Source organism: Chelonoidis abingdonii, chromosome 1, assembly GCF_003597395.2.
Source record: "Chelonoidis abingdonii isolate Lonesome George chromosome 1, CheloAbing_2.0, whole genome shotgun sequence".
Lineage (NCBI taxonomy): Eukaryota > Metazoa > Chordata > Testudines > Testudinidae > Chelonoidis > Chelonoidis abingdonii.
The window spans coordinates 70406759-70425414 of NC_133769.1; the positions used below are offsets into that span (position 1 = coordinate 70406759).

Genomic DNA, 18656 nt, shown 5'->3' on the forward strand with positions numbered 1-18656 from the left:
TCTTCTTTTAATACATTAACGTATTAAATTACAGTATCTTAAAGTAATTTAAGAGTATGAATTATACTCACAAAACCAAATCAAATTAAAGGTTTTCCTCAATTTAAACTTTTTGCTTAGGAATTGCCGCATGTGTGGTATTTACTATGCATTGATCTCACTTTAAATATCAAAGCAGAATGGAGCAAAATAAAGACAGAATGATTTTTTTGTTTTAATTTTAGAGGCTTAAGTTAAACTTCAACTACCTTATCACTTCATATTGTAAGTGTGAACATTTGACATTAAGCAAAAAGTCATGGGCAAAATGTAAACTCGGCATGAGAACCAGCCTATAAAAGCGTAAGCAGTACTGAATGTTCACAAGAAGTTATGTATGTGGTCTATATAACATAGATGATTTTATACATATCGATATACACAATGGGCCTGATTCTGCTCCTATTAAATAAAGTCAATGGGAATTTTGCCTTTCAGTATAATCTGACCCAAAGGGTCCCCTGACACAAACACACTCATAGGTTAGTTTCCAAGAATGAATGCCTGTATAGATTCAGTTTCCATAACTTAGTTCACAAAAGTACTGACACAAGAAGTCAGTGAGAAAAAAGTGGGAAGTCTTCCAGAAGACTAGAGTAAAATGTTGCCCCTAGTGGAAATGAAGGATTAGCTTCTTTAAAAACAAATCAAAGACATTAATTAAAACATTGTAAAGAGTTACATTTGGCAGATAATTTGTGTATTTCTATATATTATCCAAATTATGTAAATGACTTGACTACATTCAGGTGCTGGGTAATATTGCAAAGTAAATATTGCAAATAAAGCAACCTGAGTAGCTGCTTCCACAGGCAATTTTCACAATCTCCTTGAGAGATATGTATAAAAAAACCCTCTCTCCTTCTTGCTAAGTTCTCTGCTATCCAAACCCAACCCTCACCTAGATCAAGGTAAACTAATCTGGAGGATTTCAGCTGTAAACTTTTGTCAATCTTATTACTTTGTACCCAAAAGACATGTGATAATAAAATATTGTACACAGATCTATTTCAATCATTCTATCATTTTCTTATATTCTGTGAAAGGCTGTTCACCAAGATGGAAAACTGTTAAAAATGATATATATAAACCATTGTCTAAATTAAATATTATTACATAATCAAAACACTTTTCACTTATATAATATATAATCTGCTGTCTATGTTGCTACCTATTGCTCATCTTCTATTCAAGGGTTATATAAAAAACCTTTACCATTCAACAAAGCTTGTGATAGATACCTGCTACTTAGATCAATTTGTTATTTTTACTTTTAAAATATGACTCATCAATATTAAAAACAGTTGGAGCAATGCATGATATAGATTTAAATTTCTGTTACTGTGGAAACTATTAGTTCTACCGAGCCATACTAAAAATATTTCTAGTGTTGAATATATGCCTATCACACTGGATTTGACTACACTAGATTGTTTTACCTTGAGTTAATTGATTGCCAGTTAACTGAGGTTAGTTAACATTATTTGGAGAAGAGGCACAGTAATTGTGATATAAAGCAATGAGGATTAGAGAGGGTCACATCTAAGTATTCATCTACTATCACCTTCAGACATAAACAAAGACTACATATAAAAATTGCAGTGCCTCTCTACAGCTAAAATTTCGGGAAAGGATAAAGGGAGGCATCAGATCATAGACCCATTTACATTTTTTTAACAGCTCTGGTTTGAGTCCTGTATTAGCAACTAGCAGAAGGCTGTGCAATATTATATTTCAGCAGCTTTAAAAAAATATATGAAATTAAAACATCAGTATATGTAAGAAAGGGTCCAATCTTTCTCCCACTGAAGTCAATAGTTCGTGCAGTTCTTTGTTTTAAAGCTATAAATTGTTTGTGCTTAGGAAACCCATGTATTTGCATTGTATTTGCATTTGGAGAATATAGATAGAAAATATTTGCGTATATTTATAGACAATTGTTTCCAATACAATAAACCTATTGAGAACAACTGGTCCTTATGTAATACCACATGTATTCCCATGATTTGTATTTGCAGGAAATGTATATACATTTTAATTTTAACCATAATCACAAGCAGTTTTATTTTAGGAAAAGGTATTAGCTTTGAACAGCTACCTATCAGTTTCATGGGCTGAAATTGGTCAAACTTATTTCCAATAAAGTTATGCAGAGTAAGACAGTCAATTACCCACTCTTGATAGGTTCAGTTGGTTTATAATGGAATAGTTGTGTTTTAAATGCAAGCAAATATGCTATGAACAGAGAATCTGTAACGTCTTTGAAGAGCATAAAGCATGCTTTATGCTGCTATTTCAAAATAGATCTTCTGTTTTGTATAATAGTTTGAAATCTATTTGTTAACAAAATAAACCCTTTAAACAAATCTAGACTATTCACAGTAAAATCTCGCTTCAATCCTAGAGTGCTACTTTTCAGCAGCACTTACTGACAGCAACTGGGAAGGAGTTAAGGCATGGGAATTCTACAGCCAGCCTGCTGCAAACTATATAGATTTAAAGTGCCTTTGGAAATAGCGTCAATAACCCTTTGAGACATCATCTGCCTTCTATTTTCCATCATCAAAGCAAGGTCAGGAAAATCAGCTTCGAAATAAGGGGGTGGGAGGAACAAACCACCTCAAACCCGCTTTCCTACGCTGCCAAAAAAAAAAAAAGTTTGCAGTACTTCTGCACCTGTCGCCCTTACCTGTCTGCAAGGAGATGTTGCTCGTTTCTGTGTCAGAGAGAGAGAAAATCCTGAGATGATACAAAGTCCCTGCTTCTAAGCCGTTGTAGCTGCACTCGTAGGATTCGTTAGTCTTCTGGACGGGATGACACTTTGTGTGCGAGACGTTGTCAGAGCTGCACGTCAGGGTGAAGTTGCAGAGATTCCCCAAACTGCTCCATTTGAGATAGACAGACTGGCTGGAAACCCTCCACTCCGTCAGGTTGATGGCGCATTTCACAGGCTCCCCATGCCCCTTCTGGAGAGGACAACACAGACCGCTGATTAGCCACAACGTGCCTTGACTTCTGCAGCACTCACCTGATTCCCTGAGTCGGTCTTGGGGCCACTGGGGTCGCTCACCAGATGGGGAGACTTGCAAAGTGAGTCAAGGAAAGGAGACATTGCACCCCTGCCCCTGGTTTGGGGGGGTGCTAATAATGAAGGCGGCGGTGGAAATTCACCTGGGGAGAGGTGTGCGAGTGGCAGGGGGCAGAGGGGAGTCTCTGAGCAGCAGGAAAGGGGGCTGCAGGTGAGTTGCTCTGGGATGGACTTAATGAAGTTGAAATGATCGGGGAGACTGTGGGTCCCCCCGTGGCGCCCCTTCCCCCTCCTGGCAGCTCACCTTGATGAGGGCCAGCACCAGCCACAAGGAGACCCCAGCTGCCGAGCGCAGCATTGCCACCAGTGTTTTATTTGCAATAATCCTCGTAGTGGGGGTGGGGAGGATAAAGAAACGAAGTTGCCAAAAATGGGTCCTGGGTCGAGCCCCCCTCCCCCCGGCCGGTGCAGGGCACTTGTTGCATGCGCTCAGGGGGGGCCCCGGGCTCCCTGAGGTTTCCTTCGGGCAGGGGGTGCGCAGGGGCTGCCCGCGGCCGGCTGCAGGCTCCGAGAGGAGGAGGAGGCAGCTCGCCGCAGCACTTCCCACGCTGCCATGCTGACCCCGGCTGACTCTGCCTCAGTCCTGGCCGCCGACTTCCGCAATCAAAAGGCAATTTCCTCGCGTCCCTCTCCGGAGGCACAATGGGGGTGGGGCAGGAGCCAATGTCTACGGCCGGCAGGGCGCCCAGGCTAGGCTGCCCCTTGTGCCCCCTCAGCCTTCTCCAAGACTTTCACTTTCCTCCGCTCCTTCCTCCTGGACCTAGGCTCAGCGCCTCTCGCTCTCCTCCTTCACTTTCCTCTCCTCCCCCCGGCCCGCTTCCTTCCGATCTTCCTCCCGGGCTCCTCTCCCATCCCAGGGCTATTTCTGACTCCGCAGCGAGCCAGATGCCGATTGCCCTGGGCTTCTCCCCCCTCCCCACACCTAGCGGAATCTCTTGTGTAAACCGTCTCCTTTCACGCTTGCCTCACCCCGGGTCCCATCCAGTTGACTCCTCTCCAGCCTTTGCCAACCTGGGCTTTCCACAGATTGGTTCCAAACCTCCTTTTCCATCTGTCTAGCGACTGGTGGTGCCTCTGCAAAGTCATCATCTGGCTAGTGCTATGTTCTGGCTAAGTGTTTCAGCGCCTCCTTCATTCTCTCTCTGCCCCACAGTGTAATTTCAGCAGTGCCTAAGATTAAATACCCAGCCGCCAACATACTCATTCCTTATTTTTCTATCATAGTCACACCAGTCTAATCTCTACCTGTAAGGACACAAAACATAATGTAAGGCTTTGTATGCCCTGGTATTTAATTTCTCCACAACTCCATGGATGGAGGAGTAACCAATACATCAAAGAGGGCCAAGTTATCTCCGCTTCCCCCCACCCTCAACTTTTGTCCTTGAAACAATCTCCTTCCCAGTCCCTGAATAGCTCTGAAACTAAAAATACACACCACAGAAAGCAAGAAAGTCTCCGGATTCTCAGGGAACAAAGAAAATGAATTTCATATACTAAAGAAGCAGAAGCAACAGCAGAACCCACCACTTCTCCTATTTACTCCCATTTCCTTTTATTTACATTTCAAGCCATAGCAAACAAGGGGTGGGGGTGGGGGAGTGTGCCTAGAATTGTTTCACACCTTCAGTATCAGGATAGTATCAGAGGGGTAGCTGTGTTAGTCTGGATCTGTAAAAGCAGCAAAGAGTCCTGTGGCACCTTATAGACTAACAGATGTATTGGAGCATGAGCTTTGGTGGGTGAATATCCAGTTCGTTGGATCTGATGAAGTGGGTATTCACCGATGAAAGCTCATGCTCCAATACCTCTGTTAGTCTATAAGATGCCACAAGACTCTTTGCTGCTTTTACAGCAACAGGATAGATAACAATCTAGAAGCAGATTGGGTACATTTGGAGCTGAATAGAGAAGAAGGGTAGGATTCCCCCCCCCTTTAAACAGGATATATTATATTTCTGCATTTTCAGTACTATATAATGTACAAGGGTTTTAACTTTCATAATCAAAATTAAGCAAGTTTGTCAGCAGCATTGTTACATTTTCTTCTGTGGGCACTGACATGAAAAAATGCCTTGAGTTAAAAATGGCTATGTTTGTTAACCATCTTGGAGGAAGGTGGGGAGGGTGCTGGATATTTCTGTCTATTGTTAGAAATAAATGATTGGTCTGATAAGCAAGATCCAACAGTGTGAAAAGGCCAAACTTCTATCCGTTTTACTTGTGCTGAATAGTATCTTGGTCTCTGAGCCCACATTGAGCTTTCTGAGTGTGGATTCCCACACCTGTGCAAAGCTCCATTGATTTCAGTGGGACCATGTGCAGGAGCCCACTGATGCAAAGCTCAGTATTACGATTAACACGTTATTCTGCATATAGTCCCATTGCAACAAATGTGGCAGAAGCTGGCTCAAAATGAGGGACATAAACAATAAATTGAGCAGCAACCCAAACATGAGATCATGCTGGATCAATTTCAGTGCCATGTCTACAATTTTTCTGTAACCACAACTTTGTGATTCATAAGCTGTAGTGATAACATTAGTATTGCTTTTATTTACTATTTGTATTATGGTAGTGCTAGTAACCCCAGTCACTGACCAGGACCCTATGGTGCTAGGCACTGAACAAACACGGTACAAAATGATGGTCTCTGCCCCAAAGAGCTATTCTAAAGTGGCAAAGAATCCTGTAGCATCTTATAGGCTAACAGACGTATTGGAGCATGAGCTTTCGTGGGTGAATACCCACTTCGTTGGTGACATGCCTCCCACGAAAGCTCATGCTCCAATACGTCTGTTAGTGTATAAGGTGCCACAGGATTCTTTGCTGCTTTTGCAGATCCAGACTAACACGGCTACCCCTCTGATACTATTCTAAAGTGATAAACAGTGTGATAGGTAATAGGCAGCATGTGTGTTAGACCAAAATAAATGTAGATCTGAAATGATCAAGGTACCTTGTTAAAATCAATTTGACTGATGTCTGTTTCTGCACTAGTCACTCAGACTTTCTGATATTATAAGTTTCAGAGTAGCAGCTGTGTTAGTCTGTATCCACAAAAAGAACAGGAGTACTTGTGGCACCTTAGGGACTAACAAATCTATTTGAGTATAAGCTTCATCTGATGAAGTGGGCTGTAGCCCACAAAAGCTTACACTCAAATAAACATGTTAGTCTCTAAGGTGCCACAAGTACTCCTGATATTACAAGATCATTTTTAGAAACAGTGAGGAGATAGTGCTTTCAAGAAGGACAAAACATTATCAATATTGTCACCATACCAGGGAACAGCAATCTTCAGAGACCTATAGGCATTGCATATCTGAAAAGAAAAAAATATATAGCTCCCTATTTCAACATGTGCATGTTTAAAAGCACCTGTCTTTTTTTAACTTGTGTATATCAAACATAAGTACTTCTGTAAATCCAACATGTTCAGAATCTTAAATTATAACAAATATGTACTTTAAAAATACATAAACTAAATATACATTTGGCACGAAAGAAGAAAAATCTGTGTCTGAGGAACATGGCAAACTTTTTTTGTTCAAATTTGCAGGTACGTTTCTAGACAATTAGCCCAATTGCCTTTCCTTTACTATTTGGTCTGAATGAAATCAGGGGAAGCTTCATAGCTTCAACCAAATGTTGTATTTCACCTAAAAGGATTAAATTCTCCTGAAGAGGTTGTTTCCAACCAGAATAATTCAATTGTATTGTGCTATATAGCAAAAGAGAGCCAAATTTCAAATTTCATCCTGGGAGATTCACAAGTAAGAGGATGCTACTGCTTTTTCTGTGTTGTCCTTAAACTGAGAAGCAGTTCTTTTTTTGATTGAGTGAGTGATTGATTTTTACTCTTGCAATCGAAAAGGCTTTAAAAGCTTCACCCTTCCTGTGTTTCCATTGGAAAATAAGTATAGGTTTGTGGACTTCGAGGAATCCTTCTGTATATTGCAAAGGACAGTGACGCTCAAGGGTAAGGATTTCCAGAGATGTCTATTCCAGCACTGGAATAAGGGATAGGATAGGTCATGGATGGTACTATATTTTAACAGAATAAACAGCATAGTACCAAATAATTCTAAGTTGGTACTGAACAAACACACTCTTATTAAATCAGTAAGCACAGCCTTTAGCAGTTACCGAATCAGTCTGCTCAGCCAAGAATTATTTTTTTTTGTTTAAAAAGCTGGAAGTGAGTTTTGGGAGTGCCCGGACGTGTGTCTAATAGCAGGCTCCAGTCTTTTTCAGACACTTTCCCAAGGTTTCCTGCCTTTTTTTTTTTTTTAACACCAACTGTGCTCTCTGTCTTTCTTTTTAATCAGAAGGAAATGGGCTTTGCATAGCTTTTGTCACAGCTTTGAAAGTGCAAGCTGCAGATTTACTTGCAGCCCAAAGCTGTTCTAAACTAAACATTTTGTTTTATTCAAGTGCCACCATTGTCCCCCCAAAATGGGTTTGTTCACAGTCAAACAACATCAAGGCTTTTATTCTGTAAGCCATGGAGACTGGCCTGTGTTGGTACTGGTCACAGACAGCATTGTGTTCCTAACAATGATACTACGTACTTACATAGCTCTTTCTATTTTCAAAGCATTGAGCAAACATACAATCCTTTAAACACCCATGGCAAGTGGACAAATACATGTTTTAACCCCATTTTACAGACAGGGAAACTGAAAGACTAGTAATTTAAGGACAAAAATGTTAAACTTGTATGACTAAAGTGAAGCACCTAAATTAAAATGGCTTGATGTTGCTGACATCTGCAGGTGCTCAATACTTCCAAAAATTAGATCACTTTTATGTAAATGCTTACTATAGATTTACATGCTTCATTTTAGGCATCGAGGCTTGAAAAATTTGACTTCTGTGATTTCCTGATGTCCACTGATGTGAATCAGTGGCAAAAGCAGGACTGTAATTTAGGAATTCCAAGTTCACTAGATCATGATGTAGCCTGATTTTTCCAAAACTTTGATGGGGTACTTTGTGGCAGTGTGGGGAGGCAGAGTGTAAGTTTGCTATTAACAACAGAAGATATTGTGTAAAATATCCATTCAGAGGAAAACTACCAGTAGGCCCTTAGCATTCTAGTAGGGGGTGCATGTACCTTAACGGTGTGTGTGAGAGAGCTAGCCTGATGTACTTTGAATGTAAATCATATAAGGTAATATCTAAATCACTTGCACGAAGCCTGAAATATCAAATCATACTTGGATGCAATGCAAAATCCACCCTCAGCTCAGCACCCTCAGCTCTTGCTGCAGTTGCTTCAGCCTATGTGCTGGCATAGCAACTACAGCCTCTCTGTACCTTTTGTGCAGGGTGTTCAGATTCTGGATCTGCCTAATCCTGGGTCACATTGCTCCCTGTCTACCTCCAGCGCTGCTCTCCACACTAGCTCATGCAGAATGGGTACAAACCAGGGATGTGGAGGTAGGCTGACCAGATGTCCTGATTTTATAGGGACAGTCCCAATTTTGGGGTCTTTTTCTTATATAGACTCCTATTACCCCCCCCCCCCATCCCAATTTTTCACACTTGCTGTCTGGTCACCCTGTGTGGAGACCTTGCTTCCGTCCACAATCTATCCATTCAGCCCTCCCCCGAGCAAAGCCTAGGTGGCGCTGATGTCCTTGGGCAGGCCCACTGAGCCAGGGTGAATTTCACTGATACAGTGAAGACCATTGAATAAACAGAAAACTGTTATAGAGCACTCCAAACAGCTGCATGCTAGTTAGTTCTACTGGAATACACACAAAACTGGGCAGATACAAAGCACATTTCCCAGTCTCATCCAAAGTAATGCTGTCACCTAAAGTAACAACTAAACACTTTTATTTGCTTATTCCAACTTTTTAGCACAGAAAATACCCCATGGCAATAGAAGCAACGTGGAATTGAGGGGATTTGAAACATCAGTATATCTGTAGCAGTGATAAAACAAATTACGTATCACATTCTTTAAACCTTACTGCCTGCGTATAGCCAGATTTTTACAGATTATCTGTGTTTTTGCATCCACACATGGCACGTGCAAAAAACGGAGGGTGCAGTTTTTCTCCCACAGTGCTTGACTCTACCTTGCAGAGATGCACACAGAGAGAATGCTGGAAGGCATCCTATAGAGTCTGCATGTACACCGCTACATCATTTTCCAGGATGCAACTTAGTACTCTTTGCTGTTTTTTCTGGCCTATGCATAATAGCAGGCAAAGTCTGCCTCCTTCCCATCTCTGCCCTCTCTCTGTGGGTGAGTGCACCCTAAGTGAAACAAGGAGAGAACAACCTCTGTGGTTCCCTGAGTGCAGGGCTTGTAGTTTTCCTTGACCCTTATGCAAGATGGCAGTGAAAAAGCTCATTGCACTGTCTCCACACTGCATATCCCCAATATAAGAGCCAGGCTGAATCCAGCTCACAATTATTTAAGTCATTCAGACATCACCCGCTTATACTTGCAAACCATGTATTTAACCAAACTACCTAAATTGCACATAGGAATTACTCGCACCTGCGAAACAGCTGAAAATCAGACTCATAAGGTTGGAATAGCACTTCTCTTTTCAATAGAGATGGAACAACAGTTGACACAGCATGCCAGTTGGAAAAACAGAAATAGCATCCTGGCCTTTGCCCGCTCATTTGGGATGCACTTACTCTGAATATGTCCCCTTGCATTTTCAAGATTCTTCTCAATGCATTTGACACAGAGACAGAATGACTGAAAACCAGGTCCAGTATATTCCAATTAACTTGTCTGCCTTACCTCTTCTGTGGTACTGAAGTAATGATGGGTAGTTGTTGGAATCCAGGATTTCTCTTTTACTTCAGACAACTTCAGGTTCAGATGGGGTTTTTCATTAATGTTTTTACTGTAGTTGTCTGTAATATTTCTGATGACGATCTCTGTGCTACTCCTAAGGAAATTCCCAGGAGTAGATGTAATAGCATTAAAGAGTGAGGAAGTACTTCTACTGTTCTCCAAGATGCAGAAAATCCAATGCGGATCTAAAATGAATAAAGGACAATAACTAAAATTAGCTTCATATTTGCTCATCATCCGTTCTTTCAATGATAAAGACCCTGGGACCTGTTATACTGTAAGTAGTTTAGTTGAAGTGTACCTGTCAGTTCTGTAGCCTTTTATTTTCAGTGGAAACAGAGGTTTTATAGACCTTTCTCTTACACAATCAGAATATTTGTGAAAACCATAGTAAAATAAAATTACTGGATCATTAAAATCATCAATTTTAAGCAAAATTCCCCATTGACTTTGAAGAGGGGGATAGTGCTTTAATATTGATGGCATGATATAGCTCACAGAATTTTGCACTTATTTGAATCTATTGGATATGAAAAGATTCCAGTTTCCTAGGGGAAAATAGTTATTTGCATAACATTCCAGGCTAGAGTCCAATCTCGTTTACAGGGTGTAAATGCAGCAGGACATCATTCAAGCTAATGGAGTTACTTTAGTGTAAATGCTGTCTAAATCTGGCCCTCTGTGTCACATGTGTGATGCTTGCATTTAACTTTTAATTCTTGTTTGGAAATAGTAGATCAAAGAATTCAAAACAACCTTGACAAATTGGAGAACTGTTCTGATTTAGACAAATTGAAAATAACTAAAGATAAGTGCAAAATACTTCCCTTACTAAAGAAAAATCAAATGCACAACTACAAAATGGGGAATAACGGACTAGGTGGTAGTACTAGTGAAAAGGATCTGGGGGTGATGGTGGATCAAAAATTGAACATGAGCCAACAATGTGATGCAGTTGCAAAAAAGGCTGAGGTCATTCTGGGGTGTATTAACAGGAGTGTTATTTGTAAGACATGGGAAGCAATTGTCCTGCTCTACTCAGAACTGGAGAGGCTTCAGGGCCATCCATAGGTGGGTGTGGGGCCTGGGGCAATCCACCCCAGGCCCTGCCCCCACTCCACCCCTTCACCCAAGCCCCCGCTGCGCCTCTTCCTGCCCCTTCTCCGCCCCACCCCCATTCCATCCCTTCCCCCAAGCTCCCACTCCACTATTTTCTGCTTCTGCCCCCTCCCCCAGCGATACTGAGAGCCGGCAGGGCAGGGCGGACTGGGGTCAGGTCGCTTGTTGCTGCTGGCAACAGCCCCCTTGCTATCTCCCCAGGCTGCCCTGGACCCCATATCCCCCTGAAGCTCAGGGCCCCCCCAAAGTGCGGGGCTTGGGGCAGTTGCCCCGGTCCATCCTATGGACAGGACAGCTCTGGCTGGAGTACTGTGTCCAGTTCTGGGCAGCATACTTTAGGAAAGATGTGGACAAATTGGAGACATGCCAGAGCAGAGTAACAAAAAGGTTAGAAAACCTGACCTCTGAGGAAAGGTTAAAAAAACTGGGCTTGTTTAGTTTTCAGAAAAGAAGACTGAGGGGGGACCTGATAACATTCTACATGTATGTTAAGGACTGTTACAAAGAGGACACTGATCAATTGGTCTGTATCAAGGGAGATTTAGGTTTGATATTAGGAAAAAATTTCTAACTCTAAGGTTAGTTAAGATCTGAGATAGGCTTTAAAGGGATGTTGTGGAATTCCCATCACTGGAGGTTTTTAAGAACAGGTTGGACAAACACCTGTCAGGGATGGTCTAGGTTTTCTTGATTCTGCTTCAGTGCAGGGGGCTGGACTTGATGACCTCTCAAGGTCCTTTCCAACTTCACATTTCGAAGATTTGATGATCATTTAAAACATTTCCATGTGTACTATTATACCAGTTCTGTCCAGAGAGCAAACTACCCCTGGTTGCTGTCTTTTCAAGGTTCTGATAACAATTATATGAGTTAGCTGAATCGTCTGCAAATTTGTACCACTGGTTTGTGTTTTTAGTCACGTATCCCTTAAGAGAATGCCAAAGTTGCAATTAGAGTGCAGGAAAGATTTTACTGCACATTTTTCCTCCACATTTTCATGTCTCTTCCTCCCCACTGATATGTATTTAGTCTCCTTTCTCTGTGGCCAGTAGGGCAGGGTTCAATCTGTGGTGGACTCTCCATCTGGGAGCACCACATTTAGGCTGGGCACTTGGACCTGCTCACTGTCTTCTCCCAGAGAACTGAACCACCATGTCTAGCCTTTACTAGCCTAAAGCCTATGATACTTTGCCTGTCTTTGAAGCAGGGTCTTGCATGTGCCAGAACTTTGTTTTGGTGCTGCACCACTGCGTTGGTTGCCAGTTAGAACAATTTTAGCTCACAGGCCTTCTAAAAAAATTTAATGACTGGGTTGGATGTAGCAGAAAACTTCCAGTATGATTACTCAGCATGTAATTATGAAGTCTTAGCATGCCAACCTATGATTACTCCTCTACCAAAAGGATGAGTTGGTGAACTTTCATCCTAAAATGAATATAACTTTTCTCATATGTCAACTTGCCTATTTAATGCTACTGATAAACTGAAATTTTGCCTGCTCTTATTTACATCCAGGAATATAATCCAAATATACAAGACATATGTTTTTGCAAGTTACACTTTAATGAACGTGTTTCCTTGTCCGAACAACACAGTATGTTAGCCCAGCATGTATCTTCTGAGCCCTTTCAGAGGTATTTTTCAGATGAATATATAACCATACTGTGCATTTCCCCTTTTTGATCTAATTTTGCTCTTCTCTGAACAAAAATTTCTGAGTCTCTATTAAATCACAAAAATGTTGATCAAATATTTTACAAAATCTAGGTGCTAAGGCCAGTACTGCAGGTCTAACTCTGCTCTCTCTTACACTGGTATAAGGCTGGATTAACTCCACTGAAATTGCTGATGTAACTGGGAGAGCAGCATTTAAGCTAAAGTCTGCTCCAGTGCCGCAGAACAGCTTGGATGCTGTTTTTATAGGGTGTCTGGAGAATCCCCTGGTGAGTGTGTGGAGCACATGTAGTTGCTCTACACGGCACAGCTTTAACCAGAGGGGGGAGAGAGGGTGTTGCTAGAGCATCACTGTGCTCCCACTGTCCTCAGTTGCAAGGAGGGCCCCTTGGGGCCATAGAAACATAGCATGTCTCTGAAACGTCTCTGAGTTACACCAAAGACTAGACTAGCGGGCAGAAGGGTTGCTTAAAGACAATGGGAGATACCACATGCTCAGCAGAACTTTTGAAAATCAGGCCACTTGATTTGGTGCCTAAATATGGATTTAGAAGCCGAACTTTAAGCACTCCTTCTTGAAAACCTTGGCCTCAGCCAAGTTACGTACAGCTAGATAGCAATGATTGCAGCAGGAAATGGTTTGTATTGCATTGCCAGCTGGGTTTTAGGGAAGCTTCAACTCCATAAAAGGGCAGGTCCTGACACTAGAACCACACATACAGCGTTCAGCAGTCAGGTGGCTAGTAGCTGCTACCATGCAGAGGAGACATAAATTGATAGACAGTCTGTCAGAACAGTCTGTAGAGCAGGTGTTTCACTGAAACACTCCCTCACCTCAGCAAGAAGTTAAATTGAACACAGAATCACACAAATGATAGTCGTGCTGTACATGTGGAGGTCAAGGTCAGTACTACTGTGGGTTTCTAGCCAAAGAATCCTTCTAGTCAATGTAAGATTGACCACAGGAGCCAGTCAGTTACCTTTCACTATATAAATAAGTGTCTTGTTCTATTTTCAGGAGTGCTGCTCAATATAGACCTGCTCTACCTCACATTGAAATTGATGGTAGCTTTGCATTAACTTCAATAAAAGCAGAATCAGACCTAATATTATTTTTCCAAGGGAGCAGCACCACTGTCCTGATATAAGGATTCCTGGTCCATCTTAAACAGAAGGTATTTATTAAAGAAAACTACCCATTGTAGACACAAACAGATGTCCACACAGCTTGAGTTCCGGCGTTGTATCTCTTTTTGACCAGGGAGTACCCACCTGCTTAGAAATCTATACAGCACACAGAGACCTCTATGGGTAGGCTTTTGAAAAGTGTTCAGCATTGTTCTAATTTCTCCCATTGAAATCAATGGAAAAACTCTCACTGACTTCAATGGGAACAATTAGGCCAACAAGGAGTAATTTTTTAAAGGTGACCTCTAGTGGCTGAATGACATACTGCATGTAAACATACTGCAACCTTCAGTGAACAGAGCATGAGAGAACGTTATGAAAAGGCACACATTAGAGCTATCTTGCCAACTACATATACACATTCCTCTTTTGCCACCTAAGCAAAATAAGGCCATTTAGAAGAATGTGAAATCCATCAGTTTTGGGAATATGCTGGTAGTGTGCAGTGCAAAAATATATTGCTGATTTAGTTGCCAAGTACTAGTATCCTGTCATGACTACTAAATACTCAGCCAAGTTGGTCTGGCACATCTTTTTGGAACTTCTCAAATCTTGTAACATTGGCTACCAGGGGTAAGCAGAAACACTTTAAAATAACTGATGTTGAATTATAACTGAAATGTGCATGAATCAGACACCTGTTATGGAATTTAAGGGAAGCTATTTTAGAAAATTGGTCCTAAGCAATTATTTAAAATAGAAGGGCAATGTTTTAAAAGGGTCTGTATGTTTTTCAGGAAAAATGAATGTTGGATTTAGATATCTAACTACTTGACTTGTAGGTAGCCTGCAAAAATGGATGCCGTTTTTTAAAATCAGGCTCCGTCTTTTGTTGTAGGTAAGAATATAGAAGAGTAGCAGAAACTGACAAATGGTATGTTTTTAAAGGCTTCTCTGTGTAGTTCCATAAAAGTTAAAAAAATGGATTGTACCTTAGAAAAATGTCTTCCTCATCTGAGACTTTGCAGTGCAGGGTTTATCCTTGAAGAAATTTTTGTATCCCATGCATTTATAGGGGGAAGTTGAACTGGTTCAGATAAAAACAAGAATGCCCCCAAACTTCACCTTAAACCCATGTTTCCTTACACTTACTAGTTTTGGAAATTCTGTAGTAGCCCCAAGAGAGCCAGTTCTTGTGGTGGTTCCAATGCCAATGGAAGCAGGACGTTCCAGATATCTAATGTGAAACCTGCTTCCAGTCTATTTCCACAGACCCAAGAGATTAAGAACATAAGAACGGCCATACTGGGTCAGACCAAAGGTCCATCTAGCCCAGTATCCTGTCTTCCAACAGTGGCCAATGCCAGGTGCCCCAGAGGGAATGAAAAGAACAGGTAATCACCAAGTGAGCCATCCCCTGTCACCCATTCCTAACTTCTGGCAAACAGAGGCTAAGGACACCAGCCCTGCCTATTCTGGCAAATAGTCATTGATGGACCTACTCTCCATAAATATATCTAGTTCTTTTTTAGCCCTGTTATAGTCTTGGCCTTTACAACATCCTCTGGCAAAGAGTTCCACAGGTTGACTGTGCACTGTGTGAAGAAATACTTTGTTTTGTTTGTTTTAAACCTGCTGCCCATTAATTTCATTGGGTGACCCCTAATTCTTTTGTTATGAGAAGGAGTAAATAACACTTCCTAATTTACTTTCTCCATGCCAGTCATGATTTTATCGGCCTCTATTATATCCCCCATCAGTTATCTATTTTCCAAACTGAAAAGTCCCAATCTTATTAATCTCTCCTTATACGGAAGCTGTTCCGTACCCCTCATCATTTTTGTTTCCCTTTTCTGAACCTTTTCCAATTCCAGTATATCTTTTTTGAGATCGGGCAACTCCATCTGCACCTAGTGTTCAAAATGTGGGCATATCATGGACTTATATAGAGTCAATATGATATTTTCTGTATTATCTATCCCTTTCTTGATGATTCCCAACATTCTGTTTGCTTTTTTGACTGCCATTGCACCTTGAGTGGGTATTTTTCAGAGAACTATCCACAATGACTCTAAGATCTCTTTCTTGAGTGGTAACAGCTAATTTAGACCTCATCATTTTAGATGTATAGTTGGGATTATGTTTTCCAATGTGCAATTACTTTGCATTTATCGACACTGAATTTCATCTGCCGTTTTGTTGCCAGTCACACAGTTTTGAGAGATCTCTTTGTAGCTCTTCGCAGTCTGCCTGGGACTTAACTACTTGAATAGTTTTGTATCATCTGCAAATTTTGCCACCTCACTGTTTACCTCTTTTTCCAGATTCTGTGACTTTCTGCGACCTCTGAGACTTCTGCAGTAGTCAACGTGGCTTACCCCAGTGCTGCCCGAGCAGCTGACCCCGGGGCCAGCTGCTCAGGTGGTGCTGGGGACAGCTACACTGGCCACTGCTGGAGTGGCTCCACAGCCAGCTGCACCAGCTGCTGCTGGAGTGGCCTGGGGCCAGTCGCACTGGCAGGGCTGCCCAGATGATTCAGGGAGCCTGGGGCAAAGCAATTTCAGGGGCCCCTTCCATAAAAATAAAAGTTGCAATATTATAGAATAATATATTCTCGTGGGGGCCCCTGCGGGGCCTGGGGCAAATTGCCCTACTTGCCCCGCTTCTGGGCGGCCCTGCATACCAGCTGCTGCTCTGGCGACCCTGTAAAAATCGTTAAGAAATTTCTCTATATTGTTATTCCACCAGGAAGTTCTTCAGGCTCTAAGCGTCCCTGCAGTCCTCTCTTTCCTGTTCCTGAACCTTACTGGGCTCTTTCCTTTGGGTGGTGTTGGATGAGTTTATGTCCCTGGTCTCTCAACTAATGTGTCAAGGACTTTCCATTGTTATTCCCTGACAGTCACAGATATCAGTACCAGGGTAGGGGAGGCACTTTGTCTCTTTCTTGCCTCTCTGAGATGGGCTCAACACTAGTGCGGTGATGAATTTGGGCCTTAATCTTCCCTTTGCTCTGCGAATAGATCAGAGGGTTTTTAGTGGAACAACACAAAGTGATCCTTTCTGCTAGGGCTGATAGTGCAGCCTCCATGGTGCTCCCACCATTTAACAGCTGTGCAGAGGATAAAGTTCCAGTTGCACTCAAGAGCCATATCAGTGCTAGATTACTAGGCCAACCGATATAGATGATATTGTTAATTGCTGGATTTACAATTGAGAATTTACATTTTAACTCATCATTTATTAGATGGGAGTAGGCTGTGTGAGTTTTTCACTTCTAAGAGATTCGTTACAATTAGACCAGTCAGTAGTAACAAAAAGGCAGTACCACACAGATGCTCTTCAGAGGCTTATGGGAAATGAATTGATGGTCCCACTTCAGTTCCTTCTGGGCAAATAGCCACATCACAGAAATTACTAGTATATTTGTCAGCAATTGGCACCTTTGTCTGCAGTCTCAGCAGGGAGATCAACTAGCAAATGAACTAAATCTTAGTTCTAAGAGACATGGTTGTGACATATTGACCAAATAGTTTGAGGAGGGCAACTTGCATGCTCACTGTCTGTTCTATGGGTTAAGGAGTGATTTCACACGAGGCTTTTTATATGGCAGTAACATTAAATTCATTGCACTGAACTAGAAAAACACAACTTGATTATGGAATATCTATTGATTTTTTTCCAGAAAAACTATTTTGGTGTAAGTGAGGGGAGAATGGTTTCGGAGAAGGGAAATAAGGAATAAAAAGGGAAGCTGTGAGAAGAAGACGACGACAATAATAACTAGAGGAGGGACAAGCCAGTAGGCCTTGACTTGGGTGAAAGTGACTGAGGGTAGAAGCCTGGCTGTTGAATGGGTGGGAATGAAGAGGAACTTGGTTGCGGAGGGTCCCATATGTGTGTGTGGAAAGTACTTCCATACAGGGAAGGGCATAAATCCAAAAGTCTGGAGAGCAGCCTAAGCCTTGGAGGGAGGTTTTTCCTAAACTTTCCAATTTCAGTCCCTTCTGCTGTTTGCTCATTATTAGTTTGAAACCTGGTTCTGAGACCAAAGGTGATTGCATTAAATGAGTGCACCCAGTGCCTGGGTAATCACCCTGTTTAGGTCACTTTTACTTATCTTTTCAGTCCGAGTACTTAGTTCAATTCTCTTTCTGTGTCTTATCAGTCAGAATCCTCATTCTGCCAACTTTTCAGGAAGAAGCAGCATTTTATGAAATCCTCCTCTGGTATCTTTTCATTCCATGAACACAGTGTACAGAAAAATAGAATTCAAAGTAATATCCTTTGCTTCTATTCTGCTATCTATTAGCAATAAGTTAACATTTAGACAGTGTCTAAACCAGGGGTTGGCAACCTTTCAGAAGTGGTATGCCGAGTCTTCATTTATTGACTCTAATTTAAGGTTTCATGTGCCACTAATACATTTTAACGTTTTTAGAAGGGCTCTTTCTATAAGTCTATAATATATAGCTAAACTATCGTTGTATGTAAAGTAAATAAGGTTTTTAAAATGTTTAAGAAGCTTCATTTTAAATTAAATTAAAATGCAGAGTCCCCCAGACTGGTGGCCAAGACCCAGGCAGTGCGAGTGCCACTGAAAATCAGCTCGCGTGCCGCCTTTGGCATGCGTGCCATAGGCTGCCTACCCGTGGTCTAAACTATTAGAATGGACTTAGTTTGCATATCTACTGCTGGTTCCACAGGGAACTGCATTTGATCAGGAGAGACAGTGTGTTTATAGATTTTCTAGTTAGAACTTGTATGTAATGTAGAATT

At 41.7% G+C, this 18656-nt stretch overlaps 1 protein-coding gene across 2 annotated transcripts in view; it reads right to left on the minus strand.

Moving 5' to 3' along the window:
• Positions 1 to 18656, minus strand: part of PTPRB (protein tyrosine phosphatase receptor type B) — an 89020-nt gene that overhangs the window by 59486 nt on the left and 10878 nt on the right. The window contains exons 3-4 of one of the 2 annotated variants that reach the window (XM_032803812.2): positions 9903 to 10144; positions 2729 to 3005 (exon numbers count right to left, since the gene is read on the minus strand). In XM_032803812.2, coding sequence (XP_032659703.1) covers positions 2729 to 3005; positions 9903 to 10144 — 519 coding nt within the window. Of the gene's footprint in view, positions 1 to 2728; positions 3006 to 3371; positions 3854 to 9902; positions 10145 to 18656 lie in introns of those variants that run through there. The other variant, XM_032803813.2, reaches the window with a different exon arrangement.